This window comes from Ornithorhynchus anatinus, chromosome 3 (assembly GCF_004115215.2).
Source record: "Ornithorhynchus anatinus isolate Pmale09 chromosome 3, mOrnAna1.pri.v4, whole genome shotgun sequence".
In the NCBI taxonomy this organism is placed as follows: Eukaryota; Metazoa; Chordata; class Mammalia; order Monotremata; family Ornithorhynchidae; genus Ornithorhynchus; species Ornithorhynchus anatinus.
The window spans coordinates 9,519,406-9,541,845 of NC_041730.1; the positions used below are offsets into that span (position 1 = coordinate 9,519,406).

The following is a 22,440-nucleotide window of genomic DNA, read 5'->3' on the forward strand; positions in this document are numbered from 1 at the left end:
CTGTACGGATCTGACAGCTGATGGGTGCTGTCGAAGCTTTTATATATAGTTGACTGCTGTTCTCCAAGAAGTGGATATAGCACAGGCCTGGGAGTCTGAAGGTCATGGGTTCTAATCCCAGCACTGCCACTTGTCTGCTGCGTGACCTTGGGCAAATCACTTCACTTCTCTTTGCCTCAGTTACCTCATCTGTAAAATAGGGATTGAGACTGTGAGCCCCATCCGGGACAGGGACTGTGTCCAATCTGACTAGCTTGTATCTACCCCAGTGCTTACTACGTAAGCGCTTAACAAATACCATAATAATAATAGTATACTATTATTGTATAGTAGACTAATATACTAATAATATTATTATCATTATTATTATTATCATTATTATTATTAAGACTTCTCAGAAATCAGAGAGGAAGGGCCCTCCAATGGCCAAAATGAAGAGCATTTTGACTAAGGCCTTGAACAGAGAAGCAACGTGGCCTAGTGGGTATGGGCCTGGGAGTTAGAGAACCTGGGTTCTAATGCCAGTTCCGCCATTTGCTTGCTATGTGTCCTTGGACAAGTCACTATACTTCTCTGTACCTCAGTTTCCTCCTCTGATAATGGGGGTTGAGAGGCTGTTGTCCTTCCCCTTAGAACGTGTGGGATGGAGACTGTGTCTGAACTGATTATCGGATTATTTACTCCAGAGTTTAGCTCATAATAAGTGCTTAACAAATATCTCCTTCATTATTCACTGGCACTCTGCATGAGTCAGTCAATAATTACTGAGTCCTTGCTGCTTGCAGAGCACTGTACTAAGCACTTGAGGGAGTGTAGTACAACAATAGTCACTGCGTTGCCCCGTTACAGATGTGGCGTTCATCGCCTTAAGGGGAATGGGAGTGTGTAATAGAATGTCTGAGGGAGAATAACCTTCTTTCCCTTCCATATGTAGGAGAAATCACAGATTCAGAAGGATCTCTGGAGAATTGAAGACGTTACCGCCGGCCTAAGTGCGAATAAAGCGAACTTCAAAATCCTGGTCGAGTCGATCAAGAATCCAGGTGAGTACTCAGGGCCTCGGGGCTCATCGAGCCTGAGGATATCTGGGGGATCTCATGCCAGTGTGAAAGCAAAAGAAGGAGAAAATCACTAGCCCCATTGGTGGGCACCTGGACCAGTCTCCCCAGAGTAACTCTGGTTGGGAGAACAGGAGTCAGAAAGGAATGGGGACCCCTAGTTAAGAATGCCTCTGCTTTCTTTTTTTTTATGGTATTCATTAAGCACTTACTACATGCCAGGCACTGTTCTAAGCGCTGGGGTAGATTCAAGTTAATCAGGTTGGACACAAACCTTGCCGCACGTGCGGCTCACAGTCTTACAGCCGAGGGAACTGAGCCCCAGAGAAGTGAAGTGACTTGCCCAAAGTCACACAGCAGAGAAAGGGCAGAGCTGGGATTAGAACCCAGGTCCTTCTGACTCCCAAGCCCATGTTCTATCCACTGGGCCCCACTGCTTCCTCTGGGAAAGCCACTTCTCATCTTGTGTCCAAGCTGCTCTGGCTCTAACCAGGTCCTGGAAAGTAAAAGCTTGATGACAGGAGGAGGGACCAATCAATCAATCAATTGTATTTATTGAGCACTTACTGTCAGCAGAGCACTGTACTAAATGCTTGGAAGAGTACGGTGTAATATAGTAGACATGTTCCCTGCCCACAGTGAGCTTAAAGTCTAGAAGGGGACACAGACATTAATAATAAATAAATAAGTTATGGATGTGTCCTTAAGGGCTGTGGGTTTGAGGGAGGGGTGAATAAAGGGTACAAATCCAAGAGCAAGCGTGATGCAGAAGGGAGTGGGAGGAGAGGAAGTGAGGGCTTAGTCGGGGAAGGTCTCTACTGTATTGAGCTTTCTCTAGGGCTTGGTACAGTGGTCTATGCACAGTATGAGCTCAGAAAATACCACTGACTGATGGTAGTCACCGGAAATTCCACCTTCTCCATTCATGAGAGTAGAAAGCCGGCATGGTCGGGGAGGAGTTTGGCTCGATTTGGGATCCGTACGCTTCGTGCGCACTGTTGTTCTCTACCATCTGCTGCCTTCTTTCCTCAGAGAGAAAAACGGTGCCTTCCATCCCTCAGCCCTCAGTGCCTTGTCTCTCAGCTCCTCTCGCGTCCCAGGAGGACAAGCTCTGGGCCCAGCAGAGCCCTCCGACGAGCCCGGCCAGGGTCCCTCTGGAGACCAAGTTGTTCCCCCAGCTGCAGACCTACATCCCCTATCGGACTCACCCGCCCCAGCTGAGGAAAGTCGAATCTCCCCTTCAGTCACCCACGAAGCTCAAGCCAAAGGTCGTAAGTCTTCCCAAGAGCAGACTGCTCACTCGCTTGGTAGAATCCGTGGGCAGACGTTAAAAGTCCCTAAACCCGGCGACGACAACCTATTGTATGCCCAAGATGGCCAGGACTATGGGCCGCACAGTGGCTTTTGCTTTCATTTTGTTAATCAGTCAATTGATCAGTGGTATTTATTGAGGGCTTACTATGTGCAGGTCACTGTACTAAAAGCTCGGGAGAGTACAATACAGCAGAGTAACAGAAATGTTCCCTGCCCACAACAAGCTTACCTTAAGTGTGTAGTATGTGCCAGGCACTCTTCTAAGCACTGGGGTAGTCAATGGTGTCAATCGGTCAATCAATCAGTGGTATTTATTGAGTGCCTACTGTGCGTGGTAAATGCTTACAATATGTTAGCATTATTATTAATTATTAATAACAAATAATTATCAATGTATGACACCACTGATAATAAAATGTCAATGATTAATATATTACCAATGTTATAACAAATAATAATTATTAATATCTTAATAATTATAATCAGTCAGTGGCTTTTACTGAGCACTATGTGCACAGCACTGTACTAAGCACTTGGAAGAGTACAGTACAACAGAATTAACAGACGTGTTTCCTGCCCATAATGAGCTACTACTACTGGGGAAAAATCAATCAATGAATGATATTTATTGAGTGCTTACTGTGTGTAGAGCACTCTTCTAAGGGTTTGGGAAAATATGATACAACAGAGTTGGTAGATCCATTCCCTGCCCACAAGGAGTTTATGGTCTAGACCGTGTCTTCTTTAAATACGAAGGTCAACTCTCTCTCTCTCTCTCTCTCTCTCTCTCTCTCTCTCCATATATATATATGCACATATATACGCTATCTATATCATATAGTTTCTGCTGAGCACTCCCTTCGTTCATCTCATCATCATCATCATCCTTTCTCATCTTGCAATAGGATCAGATAAAGAAGTTGTAGTGTTGCAATGTCAGAAATAGGGTCCGATGCAGCCATGCTCAAACAAGTCTACTTGCTTACCTTTTGTTCTGCATCAAGGAAAATGGATGCAGAGCTTTTACACTTCCTTCCCAAGCTTTTGGTGCAGTGCATTTCATCCATAGGCACTCACTAAATACCCATAACTACTGCTACTGTCGTTACCACAAATGCTAGATTAAGTGCTTATTACAGTGCTTTGCCCCCAGTCAGCGCTCTATAAATATGATTGAATGAATTACCCAGGTCATAGGGACTGGAAGCTCCTGGAAGGTCGTTGTGGTCAGCGAATGTGTCTGTTTTATGTTTGTGTTGTACTCTTCCAAACGCTTAGTACTGTGCTCTGCACACATTAAGCGCTCAAAAAATACAACTGATGATGGTGGGCAGAGTGTCTCCTTCCGGCAGGGTGAGGCAGGCCTCGCCTGTGGACTGAAAATCTGGATCCTGAGTTCCAAAACCCAGGAGTGTGGGGCCTGACCTAGCTCTAAGGCAAGGCAAATGGGTGCCATTGTGCATGCATGGTTGCCCCTTGAGCACTATGATGATAATAATATAATAATGATAATGATTGTGGAATTGGTTAAGCACTCACTATGAGCCAAGCACCGTCCCAAGCACTGGAGTAGGTTCAAGATAAGCTGATAGGCCACAGTTGCCATCCCCATGTGTCCTAGTAGAAAGAGCATGGGGCTGGGAGTCAGAGGACCTGAGTTCTAACTCCACCTCTGCTAATCGCCTGCTGTGTGACTTTGACTGCTCTGTGCCTTATTTTCCTCAACTGGAAAATGGGGATTTAGTACCTGTTTTCCCACCTACTTAGACTGTTATCTCCATTATACAGATGAAGAAACTGAGGCTCAGGAACATTCAGTAACTCACCCAAGGTCACATAGCAGCCAGGTCGGGGAGCTGGGTTTGGAACCCAAGGCCTCTGACTCTGAGGCCTGTGCTGTTTCAAGTAGACCATGGTCCTCCCCTAACTGTTCTCCCTCCTACGTAGACTATGAGCCCCGTGCTGGACAGGAACTGAGTCTGACCTAATTGATCTGTATCTACCCTAGTGTTTAGAACAGTGTCAGCCATATAGTAAGTACTTAACAGATCCCATTAAAAAAAGAATTCAGTTTCTCTAGGACATACTATGAAGGGCCTTAGTGCATTCCCAAGAGCCAAAAAATGGTCCAAAACAGTACAGCAAAATGAAAACTATCTAGTGATGTGATCAAAGAGCAAAATCAACATGCACCAATAGCAAGACCCCAGGTGATGGGAACCACAGCCCTCAGTGTTGCCCAGGGCCACAGTTCACCCGGCCTGGGCCAGCCAGCTGAGGCCCAGCTGCGGCCCAGCCCCACTGGTCCCCCAGCTGGAGCTGGTCTGCTCCTGCCTTGGAACCTTCAGGGAGACCCCTGATGGAAACCAGAACATTTCCCTGACTTCTTTGGCAGGAAACCCTAATCACCCACTGCGGGTCAAGGTCTGGGGACCAGCCTAGAGTCAGTTTCCAGGGAACCACCGGATGGAAACCAGCACTTTCCCAACTTACCCAGACTGGGCCAGGGTCTGGGCGCCAGCCTGGAGTTGGTTTCCAGGTGGTTCCATTCTATGATTGGGAAGTTGCCCCCACAACACCCTGTGGGCCTCCGGGTTCCGCCTCTTCCTCCCCGAGCCTCCAGACTCCTGGAGTGGCGGCCCGGCGGCCCGGGGTCCGTGGCTGCAGCTGACAGCGGGTCTGACGAAGGCGACTCTGATGACGGTGGTCCGTGGCTCGCGGCTCTTGTCTATCCAGGAAGACGAGGCCCCTCCCAGACCACCGCTCCCGGAGCTGTACAGCCCCGAGGACCAGCCCCCAGCCGTGCCGCCTCTGCCCCGGGAGGCCGCCGTCACCAGGCACCTGTCCGTGCGTGGCCTGAAGCGGCAGTCGGACGAGAGGAAGAGGGACCGTGAGCTGGGCCAGGCCGTGAATGGAGACTACCGGGTGAGACAGAGACTGGCGGGGTGCCGCCTCAGGGGTGATGGGACGGGGGTTGACAGTGGGATCCAGGTGGTCTCAGGGGAGGACCGGGAAGCAAGCTTCTGCACCGGCGGCGAGGTGACAGGGCCTGCAATCTGTCCCCCTCTACCCCAGATGGAGCTACGTTCATACATGAGTGAGCCGGAGCTGGGAGCCGCGAGCGGGGACGCCGGCCAGCCCCCACTGGGCTTCGTGGGGTCTGATGGTGGATACCAGACGCTGCCCGGCAGAGGTGAGCCGGGGCCTGGACTGAGGGGCCATTTGTTTTGTCCTTGAAGAAGCAGCATGGCCTCGCGGATAGAGCATGGCCTGAGAGTTGGGGGACCTGGGTTCTAATCCTGGCTCCGTCATTTGCTTGGCTGCTTGACCTTGAGCAAGTCACTTCACTTCTCTGGGCCTTAGTTACCTCTTCTCTAAAATGGAGATTAAGCCTGCGAGCCCCACATGGGACAAGGACTATGTCCAAACAATTTGTTTGTGCCCTCCCCAGTGCTTAGAACAGTGCCTGGCACATAGTAAGGACTTAACAGATATCACAATTATTATTATCACTATCACCCCAGCTTCTAGTACAGTACTTGGCACATAGTAAGAGCCTAAAATACCACAATTCTTATTGTTCTTTCTCTGGGTGATGACAGCAGAATTGTTTTACTTCAGCAAGTGCTCTTCATCATTCCGTGAAGATACTGCTAGGACAGAGGGTCCTAACCGAAGTCCAGCAGTGTGGCTTAGTGGAGGCCTGGGAGTCAGAAGACCTGAGTTCTAATCCCCCCTCTGCCAGTTGCTTGTTGTGTGACCTTGGGCAAGTCACTTCACTTCTCTGTGCCTCAGTTTCCTCATCTGTAAAATGGGGAATGAGACTGTGATCCCCACATGGGACAGGGACTTGTATCCACGCCAGCCCTGAGTGGAGTGCCTGGCACAAAGTAAGCACTTAGCAAATATCACAATTATTAAATAGTAATGGTTGATTGTTCAGAAGAGCGAAAATGTCCCTCCTAACAATTATGGTATTTGTTAAGTGCTCACTATGTGCCAAGCACTGTTCTAAGTGCTGGAATATATACAAGAGAATCAGGTTGGATACAGTTCCTGTCCCCTCCATGGTGCTCACAGTCTAAGTAGGAAGGAGAGCTGTTATTGAATTCCCGTTTTACAGGTGAGGAAACTGAAGCTCAGAGACTCAGAGAAGCTAAGTGACTTGCCCAATGTCATGCTGCAGACAAGTAGCAGAGCTGGGAATAGAAACCAGTTCCTCTGACTCCTAGACCCAGGCTCTTTCTGCTAGGCCAAACTGCTTTTCAGTGTGTCAAAATATGCCTTCCTGATATGGCTTCCCCAGAGATGATGGATCCCCATCCCCGATAGCTCAGGCCCTTTCCCTCCCCCTCTTCGCCCTGGGATCAGTTTGGGAGTGGACGTCCAGCCTGGCCTCTTTGGCTCTCCCCCGCTTTGGGGGCCGGTGGAGTGGGGAGTGCATCTCTTTTTCAGCCCCAGGGGTCCCACTCAGCCCTGCCCACCCTGACGGAGGCTACTGTTACTTCCTATACTTCCAGTGTGGTGTAGTGGATAGAACATAGGCCTGAGAGTCAGAAGGACATGGATTAATAATAAATAATAATGATGTTGGTATTTGTTAAGCGCTTACTATGTGCCGAGCACTGTTCTAAGCGCTGGGGTAGACATAGGGGAATCAGGTTGTCCCACGTGGGGCTCACAGTCTTAATCCCCATTTTACAGATGAGGGAACTGAGGCACAGAGAAGTTAAGTGACTTGCCCACAGTCACACAGCTGCCAAGTGGCAGAGCTGGGATTCGAACTCATGAGCCCTGACTCCAAAGCCCATGCTCTTTCTACTGAGCCACGCTGGGTTCTAATCCCAGCTCTGCCACTTGTCTGCTAAGTGACCTTGGGCAAGTCATTTCATTGCTCTGGTCCTCAGTTCCCTCATCTGCAAAATGGGGGTTGAGACTGTGAGCCCCACCAGCCCCAAGCACTTATGTACATATCTGTAATTCTCTTTATTCCTTTGCTCTTCCCCCTTCCCATCCCCAAAGCACTTATATACATATCTGTAACTTTATTTATATTGATGTTTGTCTCCACCACTCTAGACCGTGAGCTTGTTGTGGGCAGGGAATATCACTGTTTATCGTCATATTGTACTTTCCCAACACTTAGTACAGTACTCTGCACATAGTAAGCACTCAGTAGATATGATTGAATGAATCAATGAATGATAGGGACTGTCTCCCACCTGATTTGCTTGTATCCACTCCAGCACTTAGTACAATGCCTCACATCTACTAAACGCTTAACAAATACCACAATTATTATTATTCCTTCCCTCCTCACTCTCCATCAACCCCTGCACCCTGTAGGTCTGTGGGAAAGAGTGAGAGGATCTTGTGGAGTAATGGCAGATAAGGAGGGGGTGTGATGGTGAGGAGGGGCAAGGAGAGAAAGCACTTCCTCCTCAAAAGACAGGGTAATAGTAGACATAAAAGCATTTATTGAACATTCACTTGGTGCAATCCACTCTTATCAATCTAACAGTGATCATTTTTGAGTGCTTTCTCTGTCCCAAGTCCTAGATTGAGCACTTGGGAGGCTGCAGTAGAGTAGACACTGTCTACTGTGTGCAGAACACCAGATTAAACATTTGGGAGAGGACAGTAGAGTTAGAAGACACATCCCCACCTTCGAAGAGCTTACAGTCTAGCAGGGAAAGACAGACTTTAAAATAAAAGACCCATATTGGGAAGAAGCAGAGTTTAAAGATATGTATACTGGCCTAAGCGCCTGGAAAGTACAAAACCAAGACATGACATATTCCCAGCCTTCGAGGAGCTTGCACTCGAATGGGAGTGCCAGAGGGGAAAATATTTCCACCTAGAGACGTCATGTTACAAAATTCATTCAATCATATTTAATGAGTGTTTTGTGTGTAGAGCAGTGTACTAAGTGTTTTGGGGAGTATGAGATAACAGTTACCAGACATACTCCCTGCCCAAAAGGAGCTTAGAGTCTACATTCAATTAAAATCTAGTAATTGAACGTACAATTGAATAAATGAATGCACCAATGTGCCGAGCTGCTCCTTCTGGCCAGAAGGTCAGGATGGCACTTGGGAACCGGGATCAGCTTTGCCTCCACCATCAGGGGGACAAAAGACAGAGGGTCCCAGAAGGACAAGCCCTGAATATTTCGCTTCCCTTCTCTTTGTTTGCTCCATTGCACAGGTCTCTCGGGATCCACCTCCAGACTCCAGCAGTCATCCACCATCCCGTCCTACGTCACCCTTCGGAGGGGCTTAAATGCGGATAGCTCCAAGGTACCTCCCTCCCCCATCACAACACAGGGTAGTGGTTGAGATTTTGAGCCGAGGGCGGCCACATTGATGTTCCTGAGGGGCTTCCCTGCCTGCTCTCCCTCCACCTGTGAGGGGTCCCAGGAGTCCTGCCGAAGTCAGAGGAATGGACTAGATGGCCTTTAAGGTGTCTTCCTGCTCTAAGACTCTGTGAGAGCCTGCCAGCGGGAATTCTGAAAGGGAAAATAATGTAACATGAAAGCTCCATAGGGGCAGAGATTGTGTGCCTTTATTGTTGTACTGAAGAGCTTATTATGTGCCAAGCACTGTTCTAAATATTAGAGTAGACAGTTTGGATGCTGTCCCTGCCCCTTTTGGGAATCAATCAATCAATCCATTAATGGTGTTTATCGAGTGCTTATTGTGTTCAGAGCACTGTACTTGAGAGAAATACAACAGAATTAGCAGATATGTTCCCTGCCCATAACGAGCTTACAGTTTAGAGGGAAGAGATTCCAGTGGGTCTGAACAGTCCTCAATTCTAACCCTCCCCCTCTAGACTGTAAGTTGGATGTGCGCAGGGAATGTGTTTCTTATATTGTTCTATTGTATTCTCCCAAGCACTTAGTACAGTGTTCTGCACACAGTATTTGATAAATGCAATTGACTGACTGTGCCAAGCCCTGGGGAATAACCCCAGTCAACATTCACTCTGGACTTCAGTTTTCCTGACTAATAATCATAGTTGTGGTATTTGTTAAGCACTGAATGTGTGCTAAGCGCTGCGCTAGATTCAGTAGAATTATAATCATTTTCATAATAATAGTGATTTTTAAGTGCTTTCTATGTGCTACGTGATGAGGATACATATGTTATAATCATAATTCTCCTCATCTTAATAGTGGTATTCATTAAACTCTTACCATGTGCCAAGCCCTGTGCTAAGTTCTGGGGTACTTACAATATAATTTTAATCAATGGTATTTATTTAACACTTACTGTGTACTGTGCTGTGTACTCTATACTGTACTAAGCACTTCGGAGAGTACAATATAATGGAGTTGGTAGACCATTCCCTGCCCACAAGGAGACAGTCTAGAGAGTCTAGAGAGGGAGACACAATAATATAAATAAATTAGTTATGGATATGTACATAAGTTCTATGGGGCTGAGGGTGAGATGAATAAAGTGTAGAAATCATCGAAATCAAGGTACCTCCCTCCCCCATCACAACACAGGGTAGTGGTTGAGATTTTGAGCCGAGGGCGGCCACGTTGATGTTCCTGAGGGGCTTCCCTGCCTGCTCTCCCTCCACCTGTGAGGGGTCCCAGGAGTCCTGCCGAAGTCAGAGGAATGGACTAGATGGCTATGTGCCAAGCCCTGTGCTAGCCACTGGGGTAGCTACAGTATAATCGTAGTTAGCATCATCACAGTAATAGTGGTATTTGTTAAACTCTTACCCTGTGCTAAGGGCTGAGGTAGATAATAAGATAAATTGGACACAGTCCCTGTGCCATCACGGTCTAGGCAAGGAGAGAGCAGGGGAGAGCAGAAATTAAATCCCCATCTTCAAGCTGAGAAAACTGGGGGACAGAGAAATTAAACAGCTTGCCCAAGTCCCACAGCAGGCAAGTAGTGGAGCCAGAATGAGAACCCCGGCGTCCCTACTCCTGGCCCATTAGTAAAACAGGGAGAGCAATATCTGCTCTTCCCTGCCCCCAACAACCCACCGAGCCGTCGATGATACCGTTTGGCATGGTTCTTCCCGCGCCCCGCTGACGGCCCCACGTGCTCAGTGTCTCTCCCTCTCCCGCTTCGCAGAGGCCTAAGAGCGCCCTAGAGCGCCTCTACTCTGGGGACCATCAGAGGGGCAAGATGAGTGCCGAGGAGCAGCTGGAGCGGATGAAGCGCCACCAGAAGGCCTTGGTGCGGGAGCGGAAGAGGACCCTGAGCCAGGGAGAGAGGCAGAACATCATTGCCCCCTCACGCGGCCCACCCCGGCTCGGCCCCGCCGACAGCACCTCAGTATGTTAGGGGGCGGGGGGACTTCGGAAGACCCGGCTGGGAATGGGTGACCCGTCCATCTCTCTCCCCTCCCCCAACTTCCCAGGTGGTTAGGGGCTCCCCGTAAGAGTGCCCCGAAAGCATAGCCGAGGCAGGAGTGGGTCCCCTGGGAAATAACAATTGTGGTTATTAGTTAAGCACTTACTGTGTGCCAAGCACTGAACTAAGCACTGGGGTAGATTACGAGGGAATCGGGTTGGACACAGACCCTGCCGCACATGGGGCTTTCAGTCTCAATCCCCATTTTACAGATGAGGGAACTGAGGCCCATAGTGAGTTGGTCAGAGGAGGGTCCGGTGGCAGGAATGTTGGTGGCCATGACCGGTGGGGAGAAGGGGGGTCCCCCTATTAAGAAGGAGCCACAGGAAAGAGATCTGAAAGGCTTTCCTCCTTTCTGTGCCTTCTCTGAAGCCACTGCCCTCCGACCACCCCCTTGAAGGGTGGGGAAAACGCTTCTGTTTTTAACCAGCGCGCTGATATCCACCTGGATTTTCATACCGCAGGATTTGTTGGGCTTTATTAAAAGGCGATTAATTAGAAGCACAACTAACACGCAATAACCAACTTGGAAGTCTGGCTCCATACTCTAAAACTCAGATCCCAATGGCCCCAGGGTGTCTTCAAGTTCATTGCCGAGAATTGATTGTCAGGGGGCAGGGGCTCCAAGGAGCAAGGGTGAGTTTGTGAGGTTCCCCTGTGGAATATTGGCCAGGGGAAGATCAAGCCTGCCCCTGCCCCTTTAGGAGCCCCACAACTCCCTCTTGTAGTTTTGTTTCTGGGATGGTTTGGGGATTTCTTGTTTTTGTTTTTCTCATTAGCCTCCTTAGAGCTTTAGATTGCCTTTCTTCTACCTAATTCATTGCACAAGTTCTCCTGCTTTTAGAGTTCTCACTCGTTGTTACCTCTAACACTGCCTTACTTTGTGTCCTGAAGCTGCTCTGTGTGCTAGACATTCTCTCACTAGAGGCTGGCTCTATCGTACCCAGGCTCCACTGTGTTAGACATTCTGCTGTAATCAGGTTCTGACATCCCTCCTGGGTGACTTCCCTTGCCGCCCCTGGCTCGTCTGGCACTCTCAGTGTACAAGTTTGGAGTTCGGTTCAGTCACGTTGCCCTCACCCAGTTGCCAAAGCCTCCCTGCTAAAGATACTAATGGTCTAGGCAAACTTTCACCCATTACCAGTCCAATCGATAGTATTTATTGAGTGCTTCCTGTGTGCAGAGCACTGGTAGAGTATTCATTCATTCATTCAATCGTATTTATTGAGCACTTACTGTGGGCAAGGCACTGTTCTTAAGTGCTTGGGAGAGTACAATATAACAATAAACAGACACATTCCCTGCCCACAATGAGCTTACAGTCTAGAGGGAGCTTACAGTCTAGTCAATTATTTATTTTTTTAGTGGAATTTGTTAAGCTCTTACTATTCATTCATTCAATCGTATTTACTTGCCAGGCACTAAACTAAGCGTTGAGTGAATGCTGCAGAAACCCTATCCCTTAATGAACAGAATATTCTAGAATTAGAAACTTGTCCCCTGGGGTGTTCTGGGGAGCACTTCGAAGCACTGTAGGGGAGTACCGCCCTCCTGGTACACACTGGGGGCAGCTAAGGAGACACAGGCCTGACACGTGCCACAGTGGCTTGGAATTTTGGACATGTGTTTTGGTCACCTGCTGCCCTCTGGAGCTATGAGATGGTCCACCCATCCCGAGACCTCAGTGCCGCAAGGCCTAAGCCCGTCCAGGCTGTTGCACGTTTTAAATCCCTTAGCCTTGCCTGAGCCAGTGAAAGTTTGCTTGATTTGGAGTGAAGGCACAATTTTTAATGGAAGCTTTCTGTGTTTCCCCTCATTAACAATTTTGAACTTCGGCTTCCGGGATAACAGGGTATCCAATGGCCAGCATCCAGTGTCTTAGCAGCCAGGAGGAAAACCCCAGGTTCCCCTAACAGGCTACTCTTCTTAGGAGCCCCCAACACCATAACCGTCCACATTTCTAAGCATACGTTGTGTGTGTAAGTGATTTTAGTCCAAGAATCAAGTGTCTCACAAATGTAGAGTGTGATTTTTTCAGTAACTTGTTATAAAACACACACACACTCAAACACACCACACCACACCCCCCGCCCCCCATCCATTACTGTACAAGTCTCCTCTTCCAAGCCAATAAAAGCACTGCGTGGCAATACTGTGATTTTTGACGTGTTTCTTACCAGACTGCATCATAGAGCAAAAAATTTTTCTTCTCTTCATCTTGGGAAGCAGAGTCAGGCCTGGCGTAAAGGAGCAGACGTCTTGCATTTCTGGAGCTGTTTTGGCCTGCGAGAGAATGTGTTTTTTCCATTATCAGCGATTATGTTGTATCCTACCACGGGAGCTTCGCTGGACTTATTTCCAACAACAGTTTGAATGTTCAGCACATTTTGGTTCAATTTTCAGTTTTTTAAGGAGAACTTGTGTGTGAATGGGTTAAAATTGGGGGTGAAGGTTAGCTTTTCCAGCACAAGCTGTACTTAAGTTCAGAGAGATTTTGGGAATTGTATGATTTCTGTTAGAAAATATTCACATTGCAAGGGCGCTCTTGAGAACATTTGATCCAGCCCATTGCCTCTTGGCAAGTGACTAAACCATCCTGTCTTAATTTTTGTCCTTGTATCATTCCCCAGCGCTTAGCACTAGGCTTTGCACAAAGTAAGAACTCAACAAGCACAGTGAATAAGAAAATAATAATTTTCAGGATTGGATTCCACCATCTTCCTTAGCCTTAGAATAATGATAATGATGGTATTTATTAAGCACATACTACGTGCCCTTTGCTAAATTCTGGGGTAGATACAGGCTAATCGGATCAGGCACAGCCTCTATTCCACATGGGGATAGAGGAGGTGTTTCATCCCCATTTTACACCTGAGGAAACTCAGGCACAGAGAAGTTAAATGACTTGTCCAAGGTCTCACAACAGGCAAACTGGGAAAGGAATAATCCAGGTCACTTTACTCCCAATCCCGGACTCTTTCCACCAGGCCACACTAGTGTTCTACCTGTAGAGGGGAAAGGGCTCCCTGAAGAAATACAGGGCTGATTTCTCATTTCCATCTCATACCCATTCCTTCTTGTTCTGCCACTCAAGGGAAGAGGCTTTCATGAGTAACTGTCAGAGGGTCATCCAATTTTCCAATACTTAGTCCAGGACACTAGGGGATAGAATATGCTCTCACGCAGTGGCTGCAAAGAATTGACTTTATTTTCCAGTCACATAGTTTGACTTGCTTTGCAAAAAACGGTTCAAGATTTAAACCACTTACAGGTTTGAAAGTAGCTGTATTTTGCCCCTTAAATAAGGGGAAGATTTAGAGGAATTGTGTTTTTTTTTAATTTAAAAAACTGAAGAAATACTTTTAGTTCACTACTTTGTTTTGAAAGCACTCGGGAGGTTATTGCATTTAAGTTTCTGGGCATTAACTGGGGTTTCTGTTTTTGAATGCTGAATATTCTAATCGGGAGGTTCTCAGAACTGGGGCTCTCAGTGAGTTTCCAATCGCTTGTCTGCCAAAGGACCAGTCTTGATCTTGGTTTATTCTCGTGTTTTCAGTCTGAAAGCCCCAAGTGGTCTTACCTGCAGGAATAGCTGAGGTGTTTCTCACTCTTATGGACGGGTCAGAGAAGCTGTGGAGAAACTCCAGTCGTCCCTCTCCCCAACTACGCACACCCTTCCCATCCACTATAGTGCCACTGAAATGACCTCCGACCCTGAGCCCTGATCTGTGATTGGTCAAAAGCTCATGGCCCCCTCCCATTGAGTTGGGGGGTGGGGTGGCACACACACAGCCTGGACCACAGACATGGGGTGATGCTGATTCAGTCATTCATTTCATTCCATCATATTTGTTGAGCGCTTACTGTGTGCAAAACACCATACTGAGCACTTGAAAGAGTACTCTATAACAATAAAAAGTCACATTCCCTTCCTATAGCGATCTTACAGTGTAGATCTTCTCAAGAGGCTAGAAGATAAATACTTTTTGAGTTTAAAGTTGTCATTTTCTCCAGAAATGGGCTTGTTTTGCTTCAAAGACACCAAAGTCAAATCTCAGAAATGAGCCTGCCAGCAGCAAGAGAAATGAGGAGATCCTGGAAACAGGCTGAGGGCCAGCTTTTGTCTTCCTTCCCCTTACCCTCCTCGGGATTAGGCGAGGGAGCTGATCCTCCTCTTCCCAGGCCTCGAACTGAGAGGGAGAAAAGGGGCCAACCGATTCAGGGAGGAAGGAGGGTGACTGCTTTAACTCCTGCGTGTCTGTTAGCAGTGGAAGCGAGAACAAGAATTTGATTTGCAATTGCTTGAGAGGGCGATGCGTGGAGAAGAAAAAGATGAAAACGGCTGGCTGAAAATCCAGACATTTCCAGTGACAGAAATGGACGTAGAACCCGAAGACTATGACTTGGACATCAGCAGAGAGGTAAATCTTTTGGTGCATTTCTTACAGTTGGAGACTTGATTTTCTTCTTCCCGCACCATCTATGAGAGTGATTAGTTTTACAGTGGGTTAGCCAGTTTTCAGCTGCCCTGTTCCCTGTCCGATTCAGACACAGCATGTTCAAGCCTTGAATTTTCAGATCCAAGCCTACCGCTGCCCCATTCCTTCCATGAAGCTGCACAACCCGGGCACCGGGAGGGGAATGTTATATCTCTGAGACAATAGAGGATGTCAGATTTCCCCAAAGATGGTGCTAAATTCAGGCAGACTTCCGCAAAGTGAAATGCGTGTGAAGTCATTGCTCCAGAGCATGGTGGTCTGTTTTATGTGAAAGAGGAAGAGTTCCAAGCCAGAGAGATTTGGAGGTCATGTAGTCCCTTCTCATTTGTTTTAAAAAAACAACAACGAACAAACAAAATCCCACCACCTCTGTGAAGGCTTCCCGGATTGACCCTGCCCATCACCGGTCAATCCAATCACTCCCTCTCCCCTGGAACTAGTGTGTCGCTCCCTCTACGAATAGGCATTTCTGTTGGGGAGTGTTTTATTTGCAAATTGTGTGATCTAAGACTTGTATGTGTGTGGACTGCATGGACTGCAGCCTCCTTGTGGGCGGGCCCGGGTCCCAGCTCTTTCCTGGAAGCCCCTCACAGTGTTCGGCGCAGTTGGGAGAGGTTACCAACTGCAGCGGTGGGGTCTGAGAAGCAGTTGCAACCACTAAGCCCTGGAAGGAAGCAGTAAGGACATTAGTTCAAAATTGGTGGCCCAGTGGATCATTCATTCATTCACTCACTCGTATTTATTGAGTGCTTACTGTGTGCAGAGCATTGTACTAAACACTTGGAAAATACAATTCAGCAAAAAATAGAGCTGATCCCTACCCAACAACGGGCTCACGGTCTAGAAGCAGGGAGACAGACAACAAAACAAAATAAGTAGACAGGCATCAATAGCATCAAAATAGATAAATAGAATTATAGATATATACATGTCATTAATAAAATAAAATAATGAATATGTACAAATATACACAAGTGCTGTGGGGTGGGGAGGTGGGGGTAGAGCAGAGGGTGGGAGTAGGGGCTTTGGGGAGGGGAGGAGGAGCAGAGGAAAAGGGAGGGCTCAGTCTGGGAAGGCCTTCTAGAGGAGATGAGGATCAGATATATGTACCCAGAACCATATGTGGCCGGTCACTCTGCCCGGGCCTCAGAGAGCCCTTTTTGATCTCAGTGGGAGAAGGAGAAGCAGCGTGGCCTAGTAGATAGAGCACAGGCCTGGGTTCTAATCCCAGATCCTCCACTTGTCTGCTGTGTGACCGGGGGCAAGTCACTTCACTTCTCTGAGCCTCAGTTTCCTCATCTGTAAAATGAGGCTTAAGACTTTGAGCCCCTTGTGGGACAGGGACTGTGTCCAACCTGATTAGCTTGTATCTTTCCCAGTACTTAGAAAAGTGCTTGATACGTAGTCAGCGCTTAACAAATGCCATCATTACTATTATTATTATTCTCTGGTCTCCCCACCTGGAAAATGAGGGTTAAGACTGTGATCCCAGTGTGGGATAGGGACTTGTCCAACTTGATTAGTGTGTATTCATTCAATCATACTTAATGAGTGCTTACTGTGTGCAGAGCACTGTATTAAGCGCTTGGGAGAGTACAGTACAATGATAAACTGACACATTCCTTGCCCACAAGGAACTTACAGTCTAGAGCTGGGGAGACAGACAAGAATACAAATAAATAAAATGACAGATATGTACATAAGTGCTGTGGAGCTGGGAGGGGGAAAGCGCAACAGGAACAAGTCAGGGTAGCACAGAAGGGAGTGGGAGATGAGGAAAGCTGGGTCTTAGTCTGGGAAGGCCTCTTGGAGGAGATGTCTTTCAATAAGGTTTTGAAGCAGGGGAGTGTAATTATGGGATTTGAGGAAGGAGAGTGTTCCAGGCCAGAGGCAAGACGTGGGCTAAGGGTCGGAGGTGATATAGGTGAGATGGAGGCATAGTGAGAAGGTTAGCACTAGAGGAGCGAAGTCCGTGAAGTGAGGTAGGAGGGGGCAAGTTGCTGCACCGCTTTAAAGCCAGTGGTGAGGGGTTTTTTTGTTTAATGTGGAGGTGGATGGGCAACCACTGGAGTTTTTTGAGGAGCGGGTGACACCGTCCTGAACGTTTCTGTAGAGAAATGATCCTGGCTGCAGAGTGAAGTAGGGATTGGATTGGAGAAGTAGGGACTGGTCGGGGATGCGGGCTTTAGCACCACCGACGGTCCACCGCCGCCATCTCGTGGCTCAAAGACATCGTGACACGCAGCTTTGAGAAAAGCCAAGTAGGGTGGAGGACCACACTGTAGTTAAAATGAGTTTGTGCCGAGGGGGTGGCTAGCGGCCCACAGCGTCTGTCCGCCCTCGCTGGGAAGCCCACTGTCCCAGGATTGGGTGGTCCGGGCCTAGACCCCTGGGGGATGGGGGGATCCCGTCCTCCACCATCTCAGGAGGCCAGGGAGAAACTGGATTCCGAGGAAACCTGGCGGGCTGTGAAAAGATTAGAGACTTGAGCCTTTGAAGAAAGGCCAAAGAAGCTGAGGCGTTTATCCTATATGACAATGGCCAGTGACGGCTCAATAAATACCACTGAGCGGTTATGGTGGGCAGAGCCCTGAACCACCCCTCAGGGTGAGATCACTCGCCTCTCAGAGTCCGGTGTGTGAGTCGATCGGCTCACCAAGAGGGAAGGGCTTCCTCGATCAACCGATAAAACATATCTATTGAGCGTTTACTATGGCAGAGCACTGTACCAAGCGCTTGGGAGAGTAAAATGTGACAGAGTTGTAGACGTGTTCCTTGCCCACAGAGAGCTTACGGACTAGAGGGGGGAGATAGACATTAGTATAAATAAATTATGGATATGTACGTAAATACTGTGGAGCTGATTGAAGAGTGAATAAAGGGCACAAATCCAAGTGCCAGGGCAACACAGAAGGGAGTGGGAGAGGAGAGAAATGAGGGCCTAGTTGGGGAGGGCTAATTGGGGAAGACCTCCATCTTGCCCGGTTTTCTAGCCGCCTCTGAGTTGGAAAAACCGGAACATCTTCAGGGTATCGATCAATCAGTGGTATTTATTGAGCACTTACTGTATTAAGCCCGTGGGAGAAGGCAATAGAATTGGTAGACACGTTTTCTGCTCATAAGAAATTAGTTTACTCCCCTTCCTCCTGCCTTCCACTTCCCATATTGCACCTGCTCTTTTAGGCCACTTACAAGTAATCAGTTGGGTAGTGGTAATACTATCGATTAAATGCTTACTGTGTGCAGAGCACTGTACTAAATGCCAAGAAAGGGTACACAGGTGGGGATTAGGCACAGACCCTCTCAAGGGACTTACAAATTGAGTGTCCCAAATAATGGGCCAAATCCAAGGGCTTCCTGAATTCATCTGCTTCACAGTCTCACTCTCTCCTCTATTCCCCACTCTCACCTCTCTACTCTCCTTCCTCTCTCCCCCCCTTCCTCTTCTCTCTCCCCCCGCACCTCTCTCTTCTCCCTTTTCTCACCTCTCTCCTCACCTTTCTCTCTCCCTTTATCGTCTTCCTCTCCCTCCCTGTTTCTCACCTCTCCTCTCTTCCCTCTCTCCCCTCTTTCTCCTCTCTCTCTCCCTCTCTGTTTCCCACCCCCACACACATTTCTCTCCCCCTTCTTCTCTCTCTCCCCCTTCCCCTCCCTCTCCCTCCTTCTCCAGCTGTCCAAACCTGAGAAGGTCTCCATCCCAGAGAGGTACGTGGATCTGGAGCCAGAGGAACCTCTCAGTATGGAAGAATTGGAGGCAAGATACCGCAAAGCTGAGAAGATACGGAGTCTCCTCACCCGATCCAGGTCTCTGATTTTCCTTGGCTATTTTCGTTAGCCCTAAGATGGGGGTGGCCTGTGTCCCCACCCAGAAAAATACATCTTTCTAACCTAACAGAGCTGCTCCCTTGCCTGGCTGCCCAACAACTCTCACATCTCTGATCTCCCTCTACCCTGCACTGAACTAAGCACTTGGGAGCCCAGTGTGGGACAGGGACCGTGTCCAACCTGATTAACTTGTATCTACCCCAGCTCTTAGAACAGTGCATGGTACATAGCAAGTGCTTAACAAATACTAAATTACTGGAACAATACAATAGGGTTGTAGACATGATCCCTGCCCACCAGAAGTTTATAGTCTACAAGAAGAGACCTATTTCTCTTACATACAACCCTTTGAATCATTTTTTTTTAATGCCATTTGGAACTCATCGCTCCCCTTCTCGAAATCCTCCAATGACTCTTCATCTCTCCTTGCAACAGGCACCCGCTGCCCTCCCCTACTGCCCTCACCGCCAGCCAGGACAGGCGGCACTCCGGGGATCTGGATTCCCAGCTGCAGGAGCAGGAGCGCATTATCACCATCTCCTCTACCCTGGCATCTGAGGCCTCACAGCGGAGCAAGCAGGTGGCAGGTAATGCCTCCGGTGGAGCTTACACCACTGAGAAGGGACAAGGGTCACCGGGGTCAGGCTCTTTCCCCAGCAGAAAGCTCAGACTCGGAGACGGGATTTCCGGAAGCTCCGCATCCGGGATTGGGTGTCTTCAATGGGCTAAGTCATGGCCCGGCAAGAGGCAAGAAGACATGGCCCTAGGCTAGGCTCTTGGGCTTAGATGATAATAATAATTAATAATTATGCTAGTTGGTAAGCATCTGCTATGTGCCAAGCCCTGTTCTAAGTGCTGGGGTAGTTACAAGCTAAGCATGTTGGAAACGGTTCCTATCCCACATGGGACTTACACTCTCCATCCCCATTTTACAGATGAAGGAACTGAAGCCCAGAAAAGTGAAGTGATTTGCTCAAGGTCATGCAGCAGACATGTGGCAAAGCCGGGATTAGAACCTATGTCCTTCTGACTCCCAGGCCCGTGCTCTATCCACTAAGCCATGCTGCTTCTCTAAGATAAGATAATCACAATAGTTTAAGCACTTATTAAGTGCTTACTCTGTGTTAAGTGCTGGCATAACAATAATAATAATAGTAAGAAGTGCATAAATTGGAAGCTCAGCGTGGCTCAGTGGAAAGAACCCAGACCTGGGAGTCAGAGTACATGGGTTCTAATCCCGGCTCTGCCACTTGTCTGCTGTGTGACCTTGGGCAAGTCACTTAACTTCTCTGTGCCTCAGTTACCTCATCTGCAAAATGGAGATTAAAAGTGTGAGCCCCATGTGGGACAACCTGATTACCTTGTATCTATCCCAGCACTTAGAACAGTGCTTGGCACATAATAAGCACTGAATAAATACCATTATTATTATTATTAATTTGGTAGTTGTTCAACACTTATTATGTACTAGACACTGTAGTAAGCACTGGAGTGGATACAAGCAAATCGGGTTGGACACAGTCCCTTGTCCCATGTGGGGCTCGCAGTCTCAATCCCCATTGTACAGGTGAGTTAACTAAGGCACAGAGAAGTTTAGTGATTTGCCCAAGGTCACACAGCAAACAAGTAATGGAGTCAGGATTAGAACATAGCAAACAAATGGTAGAGCTGGGATTAGAACCCATGACCTTCTGACTCCCAGGCCTATGCTCTATCCACTGTGCCATAAATACAAGAATATGAGATTGGAAACCATCCCTACCCCACCCTGAGCTCACAGTCTATCATATTCCCATTTTAGACATGAGGAAATGGAGGCCCAGAGAGGTTAAGTGACCTGCCCTTTGGAAACCCAAGGTTTCCCAGCCATATGCTCTTTCCCTACTAGGCCATGCGGCATTCAGAGAGGCCACACTATACCTCTAGTTGATGAAGTGACATCAGAGTTCTGTGTGTTTATGCGCATGTGTGCGTTTGGAAGTTTTATGAGAGATCCCATCTTCTTTTAGGTTGGGGAGAGAATCTTTGCCCTGGATTTCTAGTTGAAAACTGGCCTGCTACTGGGAGGTTTGGGGGTTTTCCTTTGGGTTGGGTGAGGTGGGAAGATATACAAATATGATCCTTGGACCCTGGATGAGTTAAGTGTGTTGGAACTGGCCAAGGCTGGGTTGGCCACTTTCCCTGGACCCTTCACAGCCCAATAATGATAATAATAATGATAATAGTTTTTGTTAAGCACTTACTGTGTGCTAATCACTGTACTAAGCACTGGGATCGATACAAGCAAATCACATTGGTCACAGTCCCTGTCCCATACGGGATTCACAGTCTTAATCACCGTTTGACTGATGAGGTAACTGAGACCCAGAGAAGTGAAGTGATTTGCCCAAGGTCACACAGCAGACAAGTAATGGAGTCAGAATTTGAACCCAGATCCTTCTGATTCTAAGGCATTTGTTCCATCCAGTAGGTCATGCTGCTTCTAACCTGACTCAGTTGGGTAAAGGGAAAAGTGAGTCACTTGCACCTGAAAGGATACCCAGAGTCAGACAAAGCCTTGCTCTCCGAAAAGGGCAAAAGTGAAGGCCAGGCTGCCTGCTGCCGCCCACTCTAAAGCCTGCAGCTGCCCTACTAGGAGGGAGTCAGGACGTGAGACCCCAAGCAACATTTGACCATTTGTAATTCCCTTGAGCAAACTTGGGGTCTCTTCCCTTCCTCCCTTCGTCCCTCCCCAGACCTGTTTCCCCATGTTTAGATCTGATACCCAGCCAGACTCTTCTGCAGGTTCTGCTGAGAAAGCAGCTTGGTATAATGGATCAACCACGGGCCTGGGAGTCACAAGATCATGGAGTTCTAATCCCAGCTCCACCACATGTCTACTGTGAGGCCTTGGGCAAGTCACTTCTTTTCTCTGGGCCTCAGTTGTCTCATCTGTAAAATGGGGATTGAGATTGTGAGCCCCATATGGGACAGGGACTGTATCCAACCTGATTTGCTTGTATCCATACCAGCGCTTAGTACAGTGCTTGGCAACATAGTAAGCACTTTAGAAATGCCACAATGATTATTATTATTATTCTCCAAAGGGCCAAAACTCCCTTGCTGAAGCCCTCTGTGGCACTTCTGGGGGTCTCAATCCTGGGGCTCTGTCCCCCTCAAAGTCAGGTCAGCAGGGGCTGAGGGCAGGGACCCAGCCCTAAAATTCCAGATATCCCGGAGGGGCCAGTAAGGGTTGCCATGGTAACAGTGGTCATCGAATGTGCAGTGTTGGTGTAAAAAAAATTCAAAGGCAAGATGCCCCAGGTACGAGCTTGATTCCCGGGGCTATCAGGCCGTGCCCGTCTCTCCAGAAAGGGTTGGAGCTCT

At 48.1% G+C, this 22,440-nt stretch overlaps 1 protein-coding gene across 8 annotated transcripts in view; it reads left to right on the forward strand.

Annotated features, from left to right (window-relative positions):
* The window catches only part of PLEKHA7 (pleckstrin homology domain containing A7), a 243,919-nt gene that overhangs the window by 215,703 nt on the left and 5,776 nt on the right, over positions 1–22,440 (forward strand). For 6 of the 8 annotated variants that reach the window (XM_029059746.2, XM_029059751.2, XM_029059756.2 and 3 more), the window contains 9 exons: positions 935–1,043; positions 2,091–2,329; positions 5,109–5,297; positions 5,448–5,565; positions 8,580–8,671; positions 10,469–10,672; positions 15,016–15,171; positions 18,920–19,053; positions 19,510–19,661. In XM_029059746.2, the coding sequence (XP_028915579.1) occupies positions 935–1,043; positions 2,091–2,329; positions 5,109–5,297; positions 5,448–5,565; positions 8,580–8,671; positions 10,469–10,672; positions 15,016–15,171; positions 18,920–19,053; positions 19,510–19,661 (1,393 nt within the window). The remainder of the gene's footprint in view (positions 1–934; positions 1,044–2,090; positions 2,330–5,108; positions 5,298–5,447; positions 5,566–8,579; positions 8,672–10,468; positions 10,673–15,015; positions 15,172–18,919; positions 19,054–19,509; positions 19,662–22,440) is intronic. The other 2 variants (XM_029059747.2, XM_029059748.2) reach the window with 2 other exon arrangements.